The following is a 23,612-nucleotide window of genomic DNA, read 5'->3' as shown; positions in this document are numbered from 1 at the left end:
TCGGCGCACGATGGCGTCACCTGCAACAGAAAGCAGTTGGCGAATTTGATCGTGGAGCGCCGCACGCCGCCGCCCGGCCAAACGGCCAAAGCACCGATTTTGCCCACGAAACAGTTAATTGGTGTAAGCGGCTTAAATTTTCCACCTGCGTGAGCTCAGAAATCAAATTTGCTCTGAATTACTTCCGCTCAGTGCAGAGAGGCAAATAATAATAATAAAAAAAGAAATCGTGTTCGTTCGTTCATTCGCCGCAACCCGCGGAGCATTAATGCCTTGCGCGTTGCATAACTTTTATATTATGTATTTAGTTTGACCTTTAGCATGAAATCAGCCATGTTTTGTCCTGTGATCTCGTCGTCGGGCCGGTCTCCGGAGGCGGTTTGGTTCGAAAGCCAGTCACTGCTGTTGAATGACGACGTCCGCGACCGCCACTTGATGATGTCCGTCATGCTACGCATCATTTGCTTGTTGTACTCGTTCCTCGCGCCAGACCTGAATCTTTGAAATGTGCCAAAACTGACTAATTTCAAAAATTGCTTTCTTAAGTCTTATAATCTAAAAGTTAGAGGATAATACAAGGGAAAATTTGAACCATGATGAAGATTTTAATTTAATTTTGGGCCCGCCAAAAATAATATTATTAAAATATTAAATAAGTTTTGCCCTTTCAGAGACTGGTTTCTTGCTTGTTGGACACGCAGTTATAAAATTTGATAGTAACACAATGCTCAAAAGATGCTTATCACAATTTTCATTATTCAATTATTTAAAATAATCACGCAAATTAATAAATTTATTTCTATGAATTTCTTGACACAATAAGTGGTCAAATATCTTTTAACGTAATTTTATTTAATTGTTGATTTTTTATAAAATTATTTTAATTAAATTATAATCAATACGGTATCAAAATCAACTTTGAAAATAAAAATAATTTAAGTTTGAATTTTCTCGTACGTGCTTTTAACATTTTGCGAACCAGTTTGCTCTTTAAACAAATTTGCTGGGTGAATTTTAACACAGTTCAAGCACAACACAGTGGTCCTTGGATTTTTACCTTAGAATAATTTTTCTATATATTTTATTAAATAATTTATTAAAAAATCGGTAAGCAAATAATTAAATTATTTGTGATTTTGTATTATTATCATATTTAAATGTAGTTTTAACTTTAATTTTTTTCATAAACAATTTGTTTGTTTATTCAATTTTTGTTATTTTTTTAATTATTTAAGCTGCCTATAAAATTACACTAGTAATATTTGTTGTTTTATATTTATTTTTAGTTAAAAGTATAAATTTTATGGCAAATTACTATGTTTCACAGTGTGGAGAGAATTTAATTTGATTTTTTTAAGTTGGTGTTACTATTAGTATGATTTTACTGTGTTCTGTAATATTGGTGTAAATACTGCGTAATGTGTACTCATTTGTCCCATAAAAAAATCAGTTAATCGCATAACAAATCTTAAATTATTTTCTTCCAAAGCTCCGAACCCTGAGGTTAATTAACCTGAGCGTGAGTTCTTCGACGGCCGATCGTTTCATCTTGTTCATATTGCAGACCGTGACTGCGGGAAAGGGGATGTCGTCGATGATGGCCGCGGTCGTGTCCAAGGACACGATGATCGGGTTTTCCTCCCACTTGCTCCAAATAGCCACGATGAAGAAGTAGCTGAGGCCGATGCCGCTGATGAACGCCACCAGCCAGTACACTCTGCGTGCCGGCCCAAAGTTTGACAAAGCGATAAATTACGGGGCTAATGCACCTACTTGTCCAGAGGGTGGCGCCGCTCGTCGGTGAGGTACTTGAGCCCGTGGATGGAAGAGTGGTGGCAGTACTCCCGAAAGGTCAGCACCACCCCGCGCAACACGCCCCACCTGCTCACGCCGCCCTGCCGCTGCCGCTATCAATCAAATTTCTCAAACTCCGTCTTATTCTCCCAGAGATCGGAGAAACGAGAGCATATACAACTTTTTGCAATCACTTGCGTGCGACTCTTATCAATTCTGATTGACCTAGTTTTCCAAGTCTAATTGAATTTTTCTTTTCTATTAAATAGTTTTGAACTTCCCTGTAAGTCAAGAAACGAAGCATAGAGTTTGATTAATGTAATATCGAAAATTAGGCGTACGGATTTTATATTTAATAAACCAAATTAATTAAAAGAGATATTAAAAATATTTTATGATTATTCTGGATATTTTTTCTCTGAGAATACTTATTCGCGATTTTAGAGTTACGCAGTACGTTCAAATATCTAATTTTGGAAACGATTTCTACTAGTTTTAAACAATAAAATATTTTCACACTTAGACTGTTAAGGAAATTTGTTCGATTCGAAAAATTTTTGTCTCGGCTTACACGTGTTATTATATTTATTAATTATTCAGCTAAAAATAAAGTAAAATTTTTGGAAATATCATAATGCTGATGGAATTTGCTATTTTAAACTTTGGACTTTACAAAAAAACGTGACCTCTAAAATTTCTCAGATAAGCAAAAATTGAAAAGCAAATACCCAGAATAAAGCTTGATTTTTTGAAAGATACCTTCGATAAAATTAAAGCTCTGCCACATTTTGTTACAATTCTGCACAAAATTACCCTAAAACACTTCTGTTGGAAATATTTCGAAAAATCATTAACTTTTGCAAAACAAATCGCATATCATTCGTTTTGCCTCGCTGAGCGCAGTTCATTGAAATGCAACCATTTTTGCAAAAGATTGAGGCATGCAGTTTGAAACTTCTTATTAAATTACATCAAAACCATAAATAATTGGCAAATTGCCATCGTTTACCAAACACTATCGAATGGCACCATCATTTTCGGACTAAAAGGTGCGTTTTCCTTTTTAGCCCTTACCAGAAAATTAAGATGATAAAAAAATTAAAGAAATTGCTTTGAATTTCAAAGATCTGTGTATGGATTGATTGCGAAAGACTATAATTTGTACATTACTGACTTGAAAAATAGATTTAAATTACCAGAGACTGATGTGTATAATTTTTTTGCGAATCTAAGGAAACAAATAGACTGCTAATTTGTGCCGAATCTTCTTCGAGACTGACACTATGATTAATGAGAACTGGCGTGGTCCAGATTTTCCCGATAGACATATTTTTACAAGATTTGCTTGTCATGGCTATCACTTTGCTTTCTGTAATAATAAAACTTTCCATTATGAGCCGAATGTAACCGAATGTAATTATGAGACCTGTAGATGTAATTTCTGTGGCGAGACATGTGAAAATATCATAATCAAACGTGTACGGCAAGAAAATTGACCTTGAGGGAAGCATAAAAATATGTAAAACTTGACAAATTGTGTGGAATTAAAAGTGTTGCACACATTTGCGTTTAATAAAATTATTATTTTTATATTAAAAGAAACTCGGCAACCGCATTATACAGAGTTTCGCAGTTATTAAAAAGATACCGAGCCTCGCAGATCAATGAGGACATCCTCTGATGATTGGAGGAAAACCACTTATTCGAATCGGAAAAGTAACTAAGGCGAAAGAGCGCGTTGGCAGAGAAATTCGATTTGACTACTCACCAGCGGCGTTGACCGATTTGATCGCACTGCTTCCATGCCGGCTGCGTTTGGAGCGCTTCTCAATTTGCGTCCTTATATATAGCAGGGGAAGATTGCGTGAAGTGACAGCTCCTTTTCCGCCGGCGAATTATTCCCTTTGTTCCGCAGAAAAACACCGTAAAATAGAGAGGAAAGAAAATTGCAACTAGTGACTTATTCAGCGCAATTTGTTTCACTTTTCCATTCTTTTTGAAAGGAAAATGCTGCTCTTGTTTTTGTAACGAAGAAATTTATTGGCAGATGAGAGACATTGACAAACGATATAGATTTACATTTTCCTGTAGACAAATTTAAAGAAAATAAACATGTCAATCTCTAATATAGGAAAGATTATTAAAAAATGGCACATTTCGACGAGGGCAGAGGGTATTTCTAAGAATGTGCTGCACCCTAAAAATACATATTGAGCAAACGCTTATAAGAATGGGACGTACACACCTCTAAAAACTGTTATTTGATTGAGTTGAGGGACAGCGAGGGGGAGAATTCGGCGCGCTTCCTCCGCAAATAACACAACGAACGCGAGATAGAATTTCCAGCATGTCAACGAGATCTTATCAAGAAAAAACAATTTCCGCCGAAAACGCAAAACAGCGTACTCGACCGCAAGAATTTGAGCTTAATATATTTATATAGTAGTTTACAAACACTCCACAGCAAAAACTGAAGACCTGTCTCTAAAACAACGTGTCTACACAAACCTATTGCTTGACAGACAGATAGACAGACAGCGATATTAGACTAGTACTCGTTTGATAAGTTTTTTTCTTCGACATTGAATTATATATTTACTCGAAAAAGTGTTTTCACTGAATCACATGCAGGTAACACACACAGACTGGTTGGGTTTTGATTGGAAACTCTTCTCTATCTTTGCGGGTTATTGCTCTCTTTCTAAATGGGTTCCTTGGGGCCTCCCTCTTTTGATACACACTTATTTTTTTATGAAGAGATCATTTCAAAAAAATACTGATTTCGGCACCTGCCTATTTTGATTAGTTTACGCACACCTCGATTAATGTCAACACGTGGCTACAGAAAAGCGTTTTTCTGCTAGGACACCAAGAGATTTATTTAACAACTGGGCTAAGATTGTAGAAAACTCCACAAACTGCGCTTATTTATTTTTAATTCGTCAAATGAGAAAGTTCGGTGTTTGGAGTCGAGATGGCACCACCATTTATTTAGAATTTTTAGGAGTTTTCGTTGAAATTTCTGATTCAATCCTGATTCTTTGAATCATTGGCGGAAAATAGGTTTAATTTGACAAGCTGTATTGCGATTGGATTAAAAGACCCCCTGAAACTACAGTTTTGTGTGTTCCATTAGATTCCTGAGGGTCGAAATAGGTGGAATAAATAGTTTTTCCGATCGAAAAATTGTTTGTGACATGCAAACAGAGGCGCAAAGCAAAACGCACGCTGCTTTGGCGCGCGCAACGCATGAACATTTTGTTCGCTACTGCGCAAGCGTCACCCCTTCCTCTTAATTCGCATTGGCAGCTAAGAGAGCTGTGACGTTTTGCTTTGCGCCTCTGATCGCATGTCAAAAACAAGTTTCGGATCAGAAAAACTAATTACCCCGCCCTATTCGACCCTCAGGAATATATTGGACTTCCAAAAATGTGGTTTCAGAGGGTCTTTTATCGATTTTGGTTTTCGGAACGTCAAATGAAATCCATTCCCGCCAAAAATGTAAAAGCAGCAGGATTGAATCTGAAATCACAGAGGAAATACCCGAAAGCTGCAAACAGCCGGTGGTGCCATCTCGTGGCGGCTCCAAACACCATTGACTGCTTCCTCATTTAACGAATTGCCACATAACGAATTTCTTGAGAGAAACAAACATTAGAGGAGAGCATTCACAGCTGAAGTCGAGAGCAGCGCATAATTGACATTTCATTGATATTTATTCATTTTACGTAATATAATATAATAATTAGTTTTAAATACTCTGCGTTTGTTTTTCAATCATCACAAGCGATTTTGAGCCTTCCTTGTACGTGCTTTGTGCGCGTGGCCCGTGGGAGGAGGGCTGGTAGCGCCCCCAAAGGGCTCAGGGTGCGCTCCACGTCGCCGCCAACCTTTTTCAGAGCAAAAGGGCAAAAGGTTTGCCAACGGCTGCGTGGAGACGCGACGGAGGCGCCACCGGCCGACGCTCGCCGACACCAGGCCACGCCCCTTTCGTCTCACGTCTCGCTTATCAGCTACAGGAATGAACATCGTGGAAGCGCTTTTCTCTGTCTCGCGGAAAACCTTCCCCGAAAACCTCTGAACTTCACTCACACGCCTAAAGCTTGTGAAAACTACACACTTTGGCACATATATTGTAAGAAAAACCGTTAAAGTCGTGTCACTAGCGCCTCTGGTGGCTAGAAAACAAAAATACCGGTAATTTAAAAGAGTATCCACCAGATTTTTCCAACAGATACCGATTTTCTATTTTAATAATAATTTCCCCACCGCTAGAGGCGCTCTCGGACTTTCATTCCGCACTGTTAAAACAGTGTGAGCAAAGCACAGACCTTCCCGGAGCTCCTTTTAAACACACTTATTTCGAACTGGGCCGGACTTAGCTGAGGCTGCTCTCCTCCACGCTGGGCGACGCCAGGGTGGACGGCTCGCCGTTGACCTGCTTGTTGGGGCTGACCGAGCCAGAAGTCATCGACTGGGCCGACTGGCTGCTCTGCATGCCCATGCAGCCCGCTGCGCCGCGTCCTGAGAAGCGCATCACATATGTGCTGCTCGATCCAGGTCGGTGCTTGGATGCTCCCGCTGCGCCTGGAGCCTAGGACAAGCCCAGGGTTCCAATCAGAATTACGGATGATCATTGATTAAAGTATACAAAATAGGGGACTATATTATATAGAGGGTTATATTCCGCTTTGTCACTAATTTGGTCGATTTATCCAACGGTTAACTCGCGGAGATTGATTATTTATTGTTTTAAGTGAAAATAAACACGTGACTATTTAACTGGTGGTGCTTTTAAATGTTTAAATGCTGAAAGTGGATTGATACAAAATTAATAAACATAAAAATTGCTGGTTTAAAATTTTTCTTCAATACGCAATAATTAAATGATGAGAGGACCTTAATTTGTTATGAAAATATTTAATTTTGCCAAAAGTTACAGCGCTTGTAAGTCAACGGTGTAAGACACTTTTATTGAAATAAAATAACATCTCATGTAGATTGACTCCTATTAAAATAATCGACTAATTTTAATAATTACAAATTTTTCACCTTTCCCTAAGAATTTATTTTTGAACTTTGGAAATTGAGTGGTGTTTTTATTCGCAGTTAAGCTTAAATATGCGTGAAATATGGCGGCGAGAATAATTTAACATGAAAAATAACTTCACTTACGGAAGGTAGTGCAATGACATTAGCGAAGCATGCTGAAAGCAGCGCACTTTGTTAGCCCGAGGGGACGTCAAGCTGCGGCACCCCGGCGGCAGAACGCATATTAAATCCACTAAAATATTTGCTACCCAAGGCGCACGCTGCTCGTTTCCGCGCACTTCCGCTCGTTCTCATCATGTTTGCCAATTTGATTGCAGTAAGTTGATCTTTTATTTAACTGTGCTTTTAAATTAGATTGAAATACAGCTTCGTAGTTTCATTTGCGTGAACTCGGAACATGTTTTAGGTCACCCTGAGAGGCAGGGTAGCACTCAAGCGATCAAAATTATTCAACTAGCATTATATTTTCCGACGCCTGTCGAGCTCTGCATTTGTTCGATCTGCAAAACATGCCCACCAATGTCCAATTTGGCCCTTTTGAGGCCATCAGGGTGCTCATGTAACTCCACCTCAAAATTTAACACTAATTTCTAGTCTTAATGAGATTTGTGCAGTTGAAATGCCTGCATCACTCTGTTTAAAGTACCTTTACGGCAGCGCATGCACGGCATAATTATAGCACGTTGTGTTGAAGCAGGCAGCCTCTCAAATTTACCGCATTAATTAATTACTTCAGGTCCCGAGGCTGTCGTTAAGGTCTTCACCCTCGTGGTGGAGAGTGTGCTTTTAAGTTGATTCAAGCCGACATCTAGGCTGCATATACATTTCGCCGCTAATTTGCAATCTTCTGCCTGCTGAATCGGCACCACGAGACCCATGTGGCATAAACATTCAAGTTATTTCGATGATGATGATGATGATCAAACAGAAACTTTATTTGCGTTGCGGGTTTGTAAAGTGCGCTTTAAGTTGGATCGTTTCTCTTGTATATTAATGAAACGGATGAAATCACCCTGGTTGCACAGGGGTAGCTTTAAGGTGGATTATTGACAGAAAAAGTGAATTAAATTTTTAGTGTACAACCGTATTTTCCAGCAATTTTAAAATAAAAATAATTTTTGTGGTTTAAAATTGGAAAATGTTATAAATATATCATAATTTTGCTATTAAAGACCGTCTTGGACGAAGTTTCTGAGCACACCAATCGATTCATTAGGGTTGAATTAGGTAAAGTGGATATTTCTTGCGACCAAAAAGTCCAGCGCGACGTGCGTAGCACAAGTAGAACTTTTTTCCCGCCAAAACAATACGGACGTTTATGCGAGAACTGCGCATGCGTCAGAGCTGGCTGGATGTGACAAAGAAGTCATTCCTACAAGCGGTCTCTCTGCAAGTGCTCAAACCAGCTCTGACGCATGCGCAGTTCTCGCATTCATATTGTTTTGGCGGTAAAAAAGTTCTACTTGTGCTACGCACGTCGCACTGCACTTTTTGGTCGCCAAAAATATCCACTTTACCTAATTCGACCCTCGAGAAACGATTGATGTTCTCAGAAACTTCGTCAAAGACGATCTTTAAAATTTAAAACATAATTTGAGTTGAACTTGTATTCAAGACTTCAAGACATTGAGCCTTTTCCAAACATTTCAGATTAATTAATTTGTACTGGTCAAATTTTTAGATGAAGGCATTTGCAACAAAAAATATTTAATTTTTAAAAAAGAGATTTATTAAAATATTTAAAATTTGAAGCTTATATTTAATTACAAACTCAATTTTTGAGAAACATTTCTGCCAATTTTTAAAAATTGCATTGTTGTTTAAAGCTGTAAATTTTGAATGAGTTTTCAAGGAAATCTTGATAAAATATTTTAAGTCACGAGCTCGAAGAAATTCCATCAGGACACTGGAATCCAATAGAGCAGAAATAGTTAATAAACGGCCCTGCAGCTGACTCGCGTCGCAAATTGATCTAGTTGCCAGCTGAAGAGAAACGCCGATATTAATATTTTTCCCATCGCACCGCCACGTTTCCCAATGCTCATTTTTCAGACAAATCAAGATCAATTACGTGCTGGCTTTTATCGAGCTGCGTTGACATCAGCAAAAAGGAGAAAATTTTTTCCAATAAGCCTCTGGCTTTTCCATCAAAGGGCGGAAGCACATTTCATTTCCCCGGAGGGCACAACTATGGTGAAAAAGTTTTCTCTAATAAGTGCCGCGCAGCGTGATAGATCGCAATGCCAGCTAGCAGTACACGTCTTTCTTGTCGCCCCTAATCCGCCCAGTCGGTGCGCATGCAACAAAAAAATGAATAGAGCAAAAGCAGGCTTTGGCACACACACAGGTCGGCGAATGAAGTTTAATTATTCGGCGTGCGAATACGTGTGTGTATTTGCGCGGAGCGGCACATCGCGTTTGTATTGCCAATTTCCTTTTCCGACGCTCTAATGAATTTTTAAAGCGGAACTGCTGCACGCCTGTCGCATTTGGTATGTACCCACCCCTTTTTGATCGCACTAATATTTGCTTGGCATCAAAGGCTCAAACAAAATTTTTAAAAATGTTGCTCGAATGGAATTGGATCTGTCCTGGAGTCAATTTCATTGCGAAAAGCAGCTGAAGGTTAGACGACTTTGATGATTTTTTTTTAGTATAAAGTAACTTTGTTCAAGTTAAAATTATCCAAATTGTTTTTTAATTTTCAGGAAATAATTCACATTTAAATCTCCTTATTGAAAAATTACGATTTATTTCCAAGGGTTAAGACCTCAAAATTCACTCACCATTAATTGGAATGATTGTGACAAAAGAAATCAAAATGAAGTGAAAAATTACTAAAACCAATTTAAAGAGGAATGATACTGGAAAAGCCTGGAAAATGCTTGTTGCCAATGCATAAACTCGCCCCTTAGGATTTAGTTAAAGCCTAAATTGACCTAAGGAGTGCTGTAATTTTTTTAGAAAATTGGCTGGAAAGTTACCGTGCTTTTCAAATGGCAATGGCTGTCTCCTTACTTGAAATCCGATTTAATTTCAAAACCAAGAGTTTCCCCAATAAGTGGCATACACCGTTGGACAGATCTCGACGAGAGGAATCGGAATATGCCAAAAAAATATGTTCAAGCACTGTAAATTTTGGAGAAAATTGGCAAAATTTGAATTTGAATTGAACAATTTAAATAATTTTCAATTGTTGCCCAGTATCATTCCACTTTAATTAATTTGATCGAGAAATTTTGATTCTAAATTGGTCCTTATTTAATTATTGCGCTTTAACCAAAATTAAATTGTTGATCAATTTCAAATCTCCTACTCAAAAAAAAGGCGGTCTTAAAATAAAAAATGATGGTGCACACTCACCGGGTCCTCCTGGCTGGCTGAGAAGCGCGTCGACCTGACCTGGGTGTTGCCCTGGCGGACGTTCTTTTTCGGTTGGAACAGCACTATGTACACTTTCGGCGCGAACAAGCAGCCTAACGCTACGGTAGCACTTATGTTTACGCACATGCAGGTGCTCGCTATTTGCACCTGAAAGAGAGATTAAAGGGGGCAGAACATTAAATTTCACGCTTGGAAAAACCGTGCGGCACACAAGCCAGACTAAATTCACCCAGTGAAAATGTGTTTAATTTATACAATGTCAAAATATTTTGTTTATATTATATTAATTTGAATTATTTTATGCTAATTAAAATTTTTATATTGAATTTCTCATTAAAGCTGTAAAAGTGTTAAGTTCAGTTTATAAATTTAAAAAAAATATTTAAGACCATGATTGGTTTTCTTGCAACAATAATCATAAAAATATATCTCGTTTAATGTGAATATTATGTTTTTTTTAAATACAGAAATTTGACAAATTCTTTTTTTAAATGCAATATTCACCTTGTAGTCGTTGTTAGTGCCAAAGTAGATGGGCACAAATGCGAGCCAGACGATGCACGTGCTGTACATGGTGAAGCCAATGTACTTGGCCTCGTTGAAGTTTTCGGGAATTTTTCTCGTCTTGAAGGCATACAGCGTGCACAGCAGAATGAGGAACATGTTGTACACAAGCGACATCATCAGCGAGAACGTGGACACGCCGCAAGTCAGCACGACGGTCAGCGGGTACGGGTAGACCTCCCGCACGTCCGGCTTCTCGTAGACCAGCCACCCGATCGCACCCAGCAGCTGCACCGACACGATGCCTGCAGGTGCAGAAACAAAATTATTGCTTTTTGTTCAACAGAATGACAATTTTTTTCTGTACACTCTTGAGACAAAGGAATCATCCAAATACAAAAATAAAAATTTATTCTGTGTTTTTCAATGTTGATTTTCTTAATTGTTTTTTTCCATTTGTTTGTCTCTTAGAAAAAGCTTCAATTTAAAAATAAAGAACGTGATGCAGTTTTTACTTAGATTTGGTGTTAATGTAATCACTGAACTAAATTTAAATTTTCGAGAGGGTTAAAAATATGGTGAATTTTTTTACAAGTGATAATTTACTCATTTTAAAAAGGTTCTAGTTTTTACTGACAAATCTGTTAATTTTCTAAAACAAAAAAATGTGCAAAAAATGGTATTAAAAAGATCAATTTTGAAATTTTTAACAATTTTCCAAGCAAAAAATTTACATTTTTATAAAAAATGGACTCACCGAGGCAGATGATGACCTGCGAGCTGGGCGAGGTGCACGAGGGCCTCTGGATGCTGCGGATGCCGCGGTTGAAGATGCGCGAGATGCGGTTGGTCTTGGTGATGATGGCGCTGTAGCAGACGGTGAGGCACACGCCGAGGCCCACCCTGAGGATGGAGCACGAGAGCTGCGTGGGCCGCGCCAGGATGACGAAGGTCATCAGGTAGCACGCGAGGATGCCCATTAGCAGCACGTAGCACAGTTCGCGGCCTGAAGCCATGATGATCGGCGTCTTGTTGTACCTAATGAACACCAGCAGCACGAAAATGGTGCTCAGGATGCCGATCACGGCGAAGGCCAGCGGCACCAACGCCCATGGGCTGCCCCACTCGATTACCTGAGGACAAAATACGCCATTTAAAAAAAAACCTAAAAGAAGCATTTTTTATTTTTGATGTTAAAAAAATAGAATGTAATCAGTTGTGTAAACCCTTCGAAGCCGCCAACAGATGGCGCCACCGTATTCTTTCTTAAAAATTTAATTTTAAGGCACTCCTGCTGCGATTTCAGACTCAATCCTGCCACTGTGCATTCTTTACTTAATAGCGTGTTTTCCTTTGAATTGCTGAAAACCAAAATCGGTTGAGCCAATCGCCGTAGAATCGTGATAAACTATTTCTTGAATTAAAAAATAATTTCCAACGTTTCTACGGCGAATGATTGGACTGATTTTTGTTTTTAGCACGTAAAAAGAAAGCAAATTAACTGAAGAATGCACAGTAGCAGGATTGAGACTGAAATCGCAGCGGGAGTGCAATTAAAATACATTTTTTAGCAAGTATACGGTGGCGCCACCTGTTGGCGGCTTTGAACATTAAGGGTTTGCAAAACTGGTCAATTGCCACAAATAATTTAATTCTCTATTTTGTTTCGTACAATTTATTTTAAGGAAAAACACTGAATCTAGTTAAAAAAACATAATAAATTTGCAAATAAATTAAAATTTAAGATTTGCGTTTTAACCAAATAAATTAATTAATTCCAAAATAATTTTTTATACTTTTAAATTGGGTAATTTAGAGAGACCTCCAAATTCAAAACTGTTGTTTGTGTTTGAAGCAGCCAGCAGATGGTGCCATCGTTCATTTACAATTTTCTGGCTAGCTTTCTACTTTACTACCGCGATTTGCCGAACCAATTTTGGTTACCAGCACGTCAAATGCAATATTTTAACGCCAATAACAATGCTCAGCATCAGGATTGAATCTGAAATTGTAGAGAAATTTGGCATAAAATTAAAAAAAATAAAGGAGGCAAAATCTGTTGGTGGCTCAGAACACTAAGACCTTCAACCCAATTAAAAATAAATACTAATTTTAATTTTTAAATATGCATGAAAATATTATTTTAGTGAATTGTGTAACTTTAAATGCACAAAAATAAAATTATAATCAACTAGCAATTTAAGTAAGTAGTAAATTTACCTGGGCGGGGAGTTTGACGCAAAACGTTTTGTCTTGGCTTGGCGCATGGCCCGGCTCGCACGGTTTGCAGGTGTCGTTGAAGACGTAGGCGTCTTCGCGGCATGCCACGCACACCCAGCAGCACTGGTCCTGCGAACAAGAATGCGTGCGTGTCACTTTTCGGCTGACAGCGCCATTATATTCCGTTTGAAAGGCGTTACTTGGAAATTGCGGATGTGGCCGGTGGCGCAGTTTTCGCTGCAAATCGACTTGGGCACCGTGCTGTTCTTCCACTTGGTCATGCTCATGTCCATTTTCAGTCTGGAAAAATGGAATTCGTTATCAAATCACAGCTGAAATATAATTTGGCCGACAGTCAATCGCCAGCAGAAAGTTGTCTCTCGGCGCGGAAATAAATATTTCACGAGCGGCTGAGCGGAGAAATGACACCAAATGACGTTCAATATCTCGCAACTTGCCTTTCCTCCCAAGTCCCGATTTTCACGTAGTCGTATTTATCGTCTTTCCTCTGGTATTGATAAATGTTGTAGCTGCCGAACGCGTCGCCGTCCTTGTTGAATTTTATCTCGAACCCCTGCCGCCCTGCAATACAAAAATTTATCCATCTTCAGCAGGGTTTGGAACAAAGGCGCAGATTTTTCACAAAAACCACACTTTTTAACAACAGCAGCTTTTGAAAAAAATAGATTCGCATTTTTCGAGATTGGACGATCTGGAAAGCTTATGAATATCCATCTAAGACACCAAAAATTGAATTCAAAAGGCTAGGTTTCTGATTTAAATATTTTAATTTGGTAGACTAACTTTTGAACTACTGTTTTCTCCTACTCTTTTTCCGTTTACGGCAAAATGTGATGTTTTTTCCCACAGAATTTTATTTTTAAAACCATTTTTTACCATCTAAAATCTAAATTAACAATATTCGGTATATTTTAGCATTTATTTTTTTAATTTTCAGGTCTAAAACTTAAACTATAATCAATTTTTAACCTTATTAAAATCTAAATTTAGCCTCCAAGCTTTTAATTTTAATTTTAATTGATGTTTCGGAGCTTGAAAGTTCCGTATATTTTATGTTATGGAAAAAAGACTGCTAGCTCTGACTCATTGATTTAATTTATTTAAAAAAAATCAGGAATAAATTAATGAAAAAACCTCTCGTCTAGCTCTTCTCAATATTCAGCGCCATTTGCCATCTTTCAGTTCAGATTTAGTGCAGGCCGTTTATATTGGCAGAGAGGGATTGCGATTGGAAAGCAAGCAGAAGGGAAATCCCATTTAAAGCCAGTGCGGAAAAGCTGAAAGGTGTGATGTGAGCCCCCACCTGTAAACGAGACGTTCCTAATGTATTCGAGCAGGTCGACGCCGGGAGGCGCGGGCCGCAATTTATCACACAGGCTGAAGGGTTCGCTGCCGCACACGTCGCTGATGAGATTGTGGATCGCGTGCGCCATCGCGTAAACAGCGTCCACTGCGAAATTACGGTCAATTTGGCTTTAGAGCAGGTGACAAAGTGCAAGTAGTAGTCGACGGCTGATATCAGCAGCCGTAAATTAACTCGTTATCGCAGAGAATATCGTTGAATTTTATATAAATGACTTCTTCCTGTTTCAACGGGAAAATTGCTATAGTTTAATACTAGAAAAGTTTCTCCACAGGAATATTCCAGGATTTATTTTTGAATTCACCAGTTGCATAAACCCTTAGTGTTCAAAGCCGCCAACACAAATGGCGCCACCGTATACTTCAGTTAAAATTTAATTTTAAGGCAATTTCGCTGTGATTTCAGACTCAATACTGCCATTGTAAATTCTTCACTGAATATGCTTTCTTTTGACGTGCTGAAAACCAAAATCAGTCCAGCCAATCACCGTAGAAGCGTTGGAAAATATTTTTTATTTCATAAATTAGTTTTTCACGATTCTACGGCGATTGGCTTAACCGATTTTGGTTTTCAGCACGTCAAAAGAAAGAAAATTAAGTGAACAACGCACAATGGCAGGATTGAGTCTGAAATCGCAGTGCAAGTGCCTTAAAATTAAATTTATTTCCAAAGTTTACTGTGGCGCCATCTGTTGGCGGCTTCGAACACTAAGGGCTTATACAACTGGTCAATTGGAATAAACTTCAAAACTGGTTGAAAAATACAGTTTTTGTTCGATTTGGCTGAATTTTGGTTTTTAGTATATAATTAATGCGTCAAATCATTTGATTCATGTTTAAAAAAAACTCTTTCAGGGATGCCAGCTTTTTTTATTTTAAATAAAAAAATTTGGGTCCATTTTTCTTGTAAATCAGTAGAGTAAATTTGTATCAACTATAAAAAAGCCATAAAAAGACAAAAGCAAATTTTCAGCACCCGGAAATTTTCCAGGAATTTAATTAAAAAATAGTACAACTTTTAATTGAACAAAAAATAGCATCCAAATTCTATTACAAACCATTTCTCAATTTGTAAAAAAATCAAATTAACTTGCAGCTCATTTTTATTTTTGCCCTTTCAGCTTAAACCAGTCAACTTGGAAAATGAGAAATAAAAATATCATACTGACCGACGTAGGGGACGAGGCCCTCCTGCTCGTAGTCGTTGATGGTCTCGTTGCCCGTGCATTTTGGGCTGAACGAATCGTTGAACGAGCACTTGTGATGCTGGCTCCAGAACTCGCGGAACCAGATGTTGCGCGAGTTGACCAGTTTGTTGCCAACTTTGGCCAGCTTCGTTGTGTTGGTGTACGCTTCTCTGTCGAGCCGTGGCCGCAAGCTTCTGTAATACTCGTCGAAGCCTGCACAAAATAATTTACTACCCTCCTCGCTCTCAAAACTTTTGGCAGCAAAATAGCAGCAGTTGAATCTCTAGACTGATTTATTTAATGCGGACGAGAGGGAACGGAATTTTGCTTTATTTTTTAAGAGCGATAAATCCATTTTTTTAACCTTTGAATCAAAATAAATCTAGAAAATTGTGGTAGGAATGACGAAATAAGATTGAGTCGTCTTAAAATTGATATTTTTAGGCTTCTGCCGCAATTGGCTAAACTAATTTTGGTTTTCCGGGAGAGAGAATCCCCGATATTTAGGAACAACTCGGAATTCCGGTTTCCTGTTCCAATATCCTGTCCTGAAATACTCTCTACTTTCAGCGAGTCATATAAACTTTTAACGCCTAAAATGCACTGCTCTCCGTAGCACAATTAAATTCACATTGTTGCCATTCAAACATCTCAAGCTACACAATTAATGTCCTTGCTGTATAATAATCAGTTATAATGTTATATCATAAGGAATACAGCAGATTGAATTTAAAAATTCAAATCGATTATTTTTTAATAAGTATTGTATGCGTTTTTAAGCTGAAAATGAAAAAAATTAATAAAAAACTCCTTTTATGAATAAATTTATGAAATACATAATTCTTTTTTCAAAAATTAAATAAGAAAGGGTCACTTACTACGTTGTATGTATTTTCTCTCCTGATATTTTGTTTAACCGTAAATTTTAAATAAAAAAAAGAATAGATTTCGATTCTTCTCGTGATAAATCTAACTTTATGTAAGTCGATGCGTGAAGACAAAAGTAGTGTTTACCTTCGATGGCCGTGCGCCTCGGGAGGACGGTGATGGCGCTCTCGGCGGCCCACTCCTGCTCTTTGACGGGGTGCACCTTGGCCCCCCAGGAGTCGCTGCCAAACCACGTGAAGTGGCCTGTCTTGTTGGCTCGCACGGTCGCGCTCAAAAGTTTCCTGCTCACGAGACAAAATGAATAATTAATCTGGCCCCGTCGGCGATTTTGGGGAAAGAGAGACACACTGCAGTTGGCATGCTCTTTTACGACCTCAGCGTGTCCTACCCCGAAAATCTACATTGAGAATCTCTGTAAAATATATGCACTACAACCTCTGGAGGGAGATTTCTTTATCCCTTTGTAGTGAAGAATTATAAGAATTGGAATTCCTACTGTGAGGCTGAGCAAAAAAGTGCTTTGAACTTAATTTAATTAATTAATAATTTAAATCTTCAAAAAGTACAGCAGTTTTACAAGGTCCTTTGATGTTACAATCGTTGATGCAAAATTTTAATTTATAAAATTAATAAATATAATAATTTTTATGTTCTAAGAGATATTTCGTTGCCAAATTCGAGCTCACCGTTGAATTGTGAGTCGCAATGTGTGGTTTACGGTGATTTTAATTAATTTCAATGTTTGGTTTGGCCAAATTAGCTTTTAATGCGAAAAGAGCTTCATTTTGGCTGAAAATCTACCCTCTAAGAATAATAAATGCAATTTGGCAAAAAGGTTTTTCAACTTTTTGGGGTTTTAAAGTATCAACTCCTCCATAAATTCAACTTTCAACTGCTCTAAAACAAGAAAAATTCTTATTAAATTCAAGTGAATTTAATTATTGTTAAAAATAATCATTTTTTAGTAAAGAAATGTAAATGTGCCTGGTAGACATTCATTTTTCAAATTAAAAAAAAAAAATAACAAACAACGGATTAAAACGCATAGCCGGCGGTCTAATTAAATTTAACTGTGAAGTTTGTTTGAGGATGAAATCAGCACACGCACCTGGTGTTATCCTCGTCGACAAACATGATGACGCCCCTGGCGTTAGCCTTTTGCACCAGTCGCTCCACGATTTTGTCGAAATCCTCTGTTTTCGCGTTGCGCAGGATCTTCTCCGAAACGGCGATGCAAATCCCCGAAGAAGCGGCGATCTCGATGAAAGACTGGATCCCCTGCACACACGAGCCGCCCATTTGGTCTACTTTTCCCTCAGACCCTCACATTACGAACAAACACAGAAATTTCTCTAGATCTCGTATCGTCCGCGTGTCGCACGTCCAAACTTGTGAAAGAAAACAGAGGGCTTACTTAGCGGCGGCAAACTTGTGCAAAATAATGCCATCCATCTATTTCTCATATTGCCTGACGTTTTTCCAATAGTGCCTGCCGCCTCTCGAGCAAAACACCGAGAGGGCATACTCCGCTCAATCATGCACGAGCAAACTTTTTATTGTCAACGAGCAAAAAACGATTTCTTGTGTGCCCTGCTTGAGGTTCAATAAGAGGGAATATGACTTCAATCATAACTAAAAGGCTGAGAGCTTCTTGCCATTTCAGATATTTTAATTTTTTACTTTTTTAAAGTGGATTGTTGCAGGGCGACGATTGAAAATAATTTGAATTGTTAGATGCAATAAGCAGTTGATCGATTAACAATTTGTTCTACAATTTGGAACAATCAAAAAATGACATTGCTACAGTCAAAAATTCAAATTTCCAGCGCTTTAGCACAATTTCTTGGCAGATTTCGATTCCTCTCGTCAAAATCTGTCTAAAAACACATGAAAACTTTTAGGGAAACTCTGTTTTGAAATAAAATCAGATTTCAAGTAGGGAGACAGTGAAAAAAGCATAATAACTTTGCAGCCATTTTAAAAAAAAAATTACACTGTTGCCTAGATAAATTTTGGCTTCAAATAAATTCTAAGGGATGAGTTCATGCATTGGCAACAAGGTTTTTCCGTTATTTTACAGTATAGTAATCCTCTTTTCAGTGTTTAAAACGCATCATCAAAATTAATTTTAAGATTCAGTCGTGAAGCAAAAATAAAATGCATAAAGCAGATTCGTAAAGTCGAGATTAAATTAAAATAAAATATTTTTATATTGGGCTCAAATTACTAGTGAGAAGATCAAAGTAGTTTTTATTCCATTGAACGCAGCAAACTTGTTGAGTTTGCAGAAATAAAGGAAAAATAAACCAGTCACTTTGTGAAGGAGCTTCATTTAATCCAGGTTAAGCTCCTGCGTCATTAATAAAAAAAAAAACTTGAGGCAAGTTCGTGGAACGATGATTTCTTCCCGTGAAACCCTTCGCTTTGAAAACTTCTTTATATACATCACGGTAATCAATTTTAATAAAAGTTCTCGTAGGCATAAGGCTTCTTGGAGAGCTGCTCGTCTTACACAAATAATGTTATGCAAAAAACCACTCTCTTCGTCGCCGAGAAATTGTTATTATTTGAGCAGCATGTTCAACCTCGAGAGAACTGCATCGAGCACTCACTCAATCGGCCGTAGAAATAACAAAGGCGTGTCGCTTTAATTTGGAATCAATATGCAAAACAAGAGCAAAAATAACAAACTGGCAGGCCAGAGAGAGAGAAAGAAAGAGCATTGCCGGGATTAGCGGGGCGCCATTGTGCGGAAAAAAGTGCTTATCTTCCTTTTTGCTCAACAGCGAGACACAAAAATAAAATAAAAGAGGTGGAGGGATCGGTAAATGCGGGTTTTGTTCGTTCGTTCGTTCGACACAACACTGCTTTTACGCCGAAAGTTTTTGCGGGCAAAGTCGTAAACAGCAGGCCGGAAACTTGGTCCTTGAAATGAAGTGTGAAATATATAATTTGCGACATGCATAAAAATGATGAGCATTTCGCTTTATCTCGCGAATGTCGCCGCAATTTATGCGAAGTTATTTTTTTCGCTCTTAAATTGCACAAACGCGGCGCAACTCTCCCCGATTGCGCGTGTACAGAATTTGTTTGTATAAGTGTATGCACACACGCGCCCGGGCTGTTTTCACATCAGCAAATTTCCGCGGATATCAGCCTCCGCGCGCCCCATTTGACGTCACCCATGACGTACGTCGAGTTTCTGCCTTTGCTAAAACGGACGTGCGTGAAACTCGCCGAGCGCTCAAACAGTATTTATTCTTTCCCTCCAAAGAGGCACACTAATTGCCGCTCAAAAATAATATCCAACCTGCAGACATGGAATGATATTACAATTTTAGGCAAAAACAAAAGTTTTGTTTTCAGACGGAGAAAGAACAGGTTATAATTGGAATTTCTAATTTTAGAAGCTCTTCAAATATTAGCTACGTACGTTTTTGAAACAAAAGACAACTTCTTTCTTCTGAGAAGCTTGGAAATTTAATTTATGTTTAAACGGATTTTTTTGCCAAAAATAGCTTTTAAAATCGATTCTAAACGGCTTTCAAGGCACCCCAATTAACGCTTGTTTACTGTCAAAATTTTTGTAGTCAAAATGTCAAGATACTCATTATTTTTAAAGAGAAATTAACAGAAAAATATTTCAAAAATAAATTATTTTCGCTGCCCATATTTTCCCTATAACTCAGCATCGAAGAGTGATTTTCATTCAATTTTGAGAATGATTTGAACCCTTTATAATTAACTGAACCTTAATTGGGCTTGCATCAACCACCAAAACGAACGAGACGGGCATTTTCCCATGATGCGAATTATTGTGAATGATTTTAAAATTTTAAAAAATACTGTTAGCTGGAAAATGGCGATGAAAACTTTCTAAAAATTTTAGAAACAAAAATTTGGATAGTTTTTTAACGGATCTGACCAACTTTTGCATGTAAAAAAATTATAATTAATTTATCAGACCAAGAATTATACCTTTTTCTTTGGTTTTTGATAATATTTAAGCGCTTAAAAGGTTCAAATGGCTCAATATTGCATGAGTCATGCTCATTTGATTATTCCGGAACTATGACAAGCTTATTGTTACAAACAAAAAGTCAACCGTCTGAAATTGACAGCCCTTTGGTAATAAGAAAAAACTAAAACAACTTCCAAGAACGTTTCCTCAAATTTTGTCTATTTTTTCTTGATTTTTCTGGTACGTTAGGATGATTTGGATATAAATTAGTATAAATCAGTAAATTTCATGCCCATATAATATGCAAAACAAAATGTACATTTGATAGAACACTTAATTGTGTTTGAATTTATCCTTTTTAATTGTTTTTAGCCCGGGCTAAAAGTCTCTCAAAACGTTTGAAATTCGTCCAAGCCATACCCAAAGTCTAAATTTTGAATTGACCAGTTGCATAAACGCTTAGTTATTGAAGCCGCCAACAGATGGCGCAACCACAGACTTTCTTAAAAATTTTGTTTTAAGCGGTTTTAAGGCATTTTCGCTGCGATTTCAGACTCAATCTAGCTATTTTGCTTTTTTTTAATTAATTTGCCTATTTTTGACGTGCTGAAAACCAAAATCGGTTCAGCCATTCGCCGTAGAAACGTTGGAAAAGATTTTTTTATTTCAAAAAATAGTTTTTCACGATTCTACGGCGATTGGCTGAACCGATTTTGGTTTTCAGAACGTCAAAAATTAGCAAATTAATTGAAGAATGCACAGCAGCTAGATTGAGTCTGAAATCGCAGCGGAAGTGCCTTAAAATCGAAAGTCTACGGTGGCGCCATCTGTTGGTGGCTTCAAACACTTAGGGTTTATGCAACTGGTGAATTAAAGGAAAAATGTAGATCTTGTGAATATAGGGTGATACTGATACTGACAGCCAGTAATCCCTTTGCTTTGAAAAATGAGAAAAGAGATTAAATAAATGCCTGAAACTGCTCAATTTGTGTTCAAGTTGAAGTTTGGCTTACAAAATCGGATTAAATGTTGCTTTTTAAATGTAAAATGTAAATCTTTGCCTCAAATGTTTTAAAAACAAGCTAACATAGAAATTTATTTCGGCATGAACCCGAAGCACGCAGCCCAATCGTTAATCATTCACTGATGTACATATTTGTAGTGACTAAAATTAGCAAAATGTCAACCAGAGGATGCGGTCGATGAAAAACGCGACGCAACGGGGTGATTAAATTTCAATATTTCGCGTGGATAGCGACGAAGCGATGATGACACACATGAATTTTCACGCCCGACAGCGCGCAGGCAGGGCCAAAATCACCGGCGCTGCTGCTTTCCAATTACGGCCAGCCTCGAAACAAATTCATCCTCTTAAAATAAAAAGTGAGGCGCAACATGACGAGCGCATGTAATCGGCTTTGCAGGAAAAAAGAAGCGCGGCGAGATTAAAATTCAGAGCTAGCCGGCGTAATCAGGGAGAAAAGCGGCCAACTAAGTCAACACACAACTCTCGCTCGCGTGTCCAATTTCAGCCAGCCATATATTTCAGAGCATTGCATTGCAGTTCTGCATTCTCGTAATAATATGTTGCGCCCCAAACGCGAAAATGATCAACACTGTTTCTGATTGTTCAAGTGTAATAACTGTTTTATATTAGATTTTTACTGCTTTTTGGCTTTACGTAGTTTTAGATAAAAAGTGAAACTTTATCAGCAGTGAAGCTTTATATTAAATAATTTAACTTGTTTTCAATGTAAACTAAATTCTTTAAGCTACGAAATATATTTTAAATTTTTTCAGAACTAAAGAGAGTTAAAATACACATAAGTTTGAATGTATTTCCACAAATTTGACAGCGTTTTGAAAGAATAATTGTGTATTGCAAAAAGTTTACTCCCAAATCTTAAAGACAATCTTTGACGAAGTTTCTGAGCACACCAATCGATTCTTGTGGGTCGAATTATTAGTTAAAATGGATATTTTTTCCGACCAAAAGGTCCAGCGCAACGTGAGTAGCACAAGTAGAACCTTTTCCCGCCAAAACAATATGAACCTATGTATATGCGAGAACTGCGCATGCGTCATAGCTGGGGCGGCCGAGGAGAGGCATCATTTCAGCCGGCGGTTGGCTTGTGCCAGCTCTGGACGCATGCGCAGTTCCACGCGCATATGGTTCATATTGTTTTGGCGGGAAAAAAGTTATAATTGTGCTACGCACGTCGCGCTGGACCTTTTGGTTGGAAAAATATCCATTTTACCTAATTCGACCCTCAAGAATCGATTGGGGAACTCAAAAACTTTGTCAAAGACGGACTTTAAAGCAAAACAATATTCAAATTATTTTTGTTAACTGAAAATTGGGCGTAGCCTCTGCTAATCTAAACTAAAATTCTTCAAATAAACAATATTTACAAAATAAAATCCTTGCAAGTTTTCCACGGCTTTGGGAAGTTGAAGATAAATGAAAAAATTCTGGCATAATGGATGTTCCGCTTTTTCGCGTTTGGTTCGTAACATTACAAGAGAAACGTGGAGCTGGCAGCGGAGAGCAAACAGTTCCTGACAGCCGGGCGGGATGCTGCCACCGCCGCCGCCGCGGAATTCTGTATTTGAAAGCGCGCCCGAGGTTCCGGAGGAGACCTCATGGGTAATTAATACGAGAGGAAACATCAAAGTGCTTGTTTTCGCAGTCGGAAAAGTGGTTATGAAATCGCTCGGCCGCCACGTTGCGCTCGTTTCGCCGCCGCCGCCGCCGCCGCTGCCGTTGCCGCTGGAAATGCGCATTCCGTAATAAATGCAGGCGAGAGAGAGAGATACACAAACAGGTGGGTCCAGGGGAACGGAAAATTTCGCCCAATTGACGCTCGTATTTCGTGGAAAATTGAATTCTACCCTCAGAGGACGCGAGCATTCTCCGAATTCGTGCTTTTCGTTCGGGTTGCCTTGACAATGAGAGCGGGTCCAGCCCACAATATTTTTAGCTTTTTCTCTTTTATGAAAATCACTATTCTAGGGTTACATATTTTATTCAGAAACAAAAACAGGCCGGCGGTATAAGACGGTCTCATTTCTTAAGACTCTCCAATAATGAAAAAATACATAAATTTGGCTGTAAAATGCAGAATATTTTTCTGACTTCGGTACTTTTTTTAATAGGTTTGATGCAGCCTCTCGTGATTTGAATCGGGTAGAGTGGTTGATATTTTGAGTGAAATTTAAAGAAAATTGGAAGAAATAAA

The 23,612-nt window shown here is 38.2% G+C and overlaps 1 protein-coding gene across 2 annotated transcripts in view; it reads right to left on the bottom strand.

The window, feature by feature from the left end:
- Positions 1 to 3,810: 3,810 nt before the first annotated feature.
- LOC135946149 (metabotropic glutamate receptor 4-like) overlaps positions 3,811 to 23,612 on the bottom strand; it is a 73,690-nt gene continuing 53,888 nt past the window's right edge. The window contains exons 5-15 of one of the 2 annotated variants that reach the window (XM_065494224.1): positions 17,521 to 17,690; positions 16,539 to 16,693; positions 15,507 to 15,737; positions 14,279 to 14,425; positions 13,413 to 13,536; positions 13,155 to 13,254; positions 12,955 to 13,083; positions 11,492 to 11,867; positions 10,735 to 11,039; positions 10,210 to 10,377; positions 3,811 to 6,388 (exon numbers count right to left, since the gene is read on the bottom strand). In XM_065494224.1, coding sequence (XP_065350296.1) covers positions 6,173 to 6,388; positions 10,210 to 10,377; positions 10,735 to 11,039; positions 11,492 to 11,867; positions 12,955 to 13,083; positions 13,155 to 13,254; positions 13,413 to 13,536; positions 14,279 to 14,425; positions 15,507 to 15,737; positions 16,539 to 16,693; positions 17,521 to 17,690 — 2,121 coding nt within the window. In that variant the 3' untranslated portion in view covers positions 3,811 to 6,172. The remainder of the gene's footprint in view (positions 6,389 to 10,209; positions 10,378 to 10,734; positions 11,040 to 11,491; positions 11,868 to 12,954; positions 13,084 to 13,154; positions 13,255 to 13,412; positions 13,537 to 14,278; positions 14,426 to 15,506; positions 15,738 to 16,538; positions 16,694 to 17,520; positions 17,691 to 23,612) is intronic. The other variant, XM_065494225.1, reaches the window with a different exon arrangement.

Source organism: Cloeon dipterum, chromosome X (assembly GCF_949628265.1).
Source record: "Cloeon dipterum chromosome X, ieCloDipt1.1, whole genome shotgun sequence".
NCBI classification, from domain to species: domain Eukaryota; kingdom Metazoa; phylum Arthropoda; class Insecta; order Ephemeroptera; family Baetidae; genus Cloeon; species Cloeon dipterum.
Note: the sequence above shows the minus strand (reverse complement) of the source record. Positions and strands in the feature narration are given on the sequence as shown.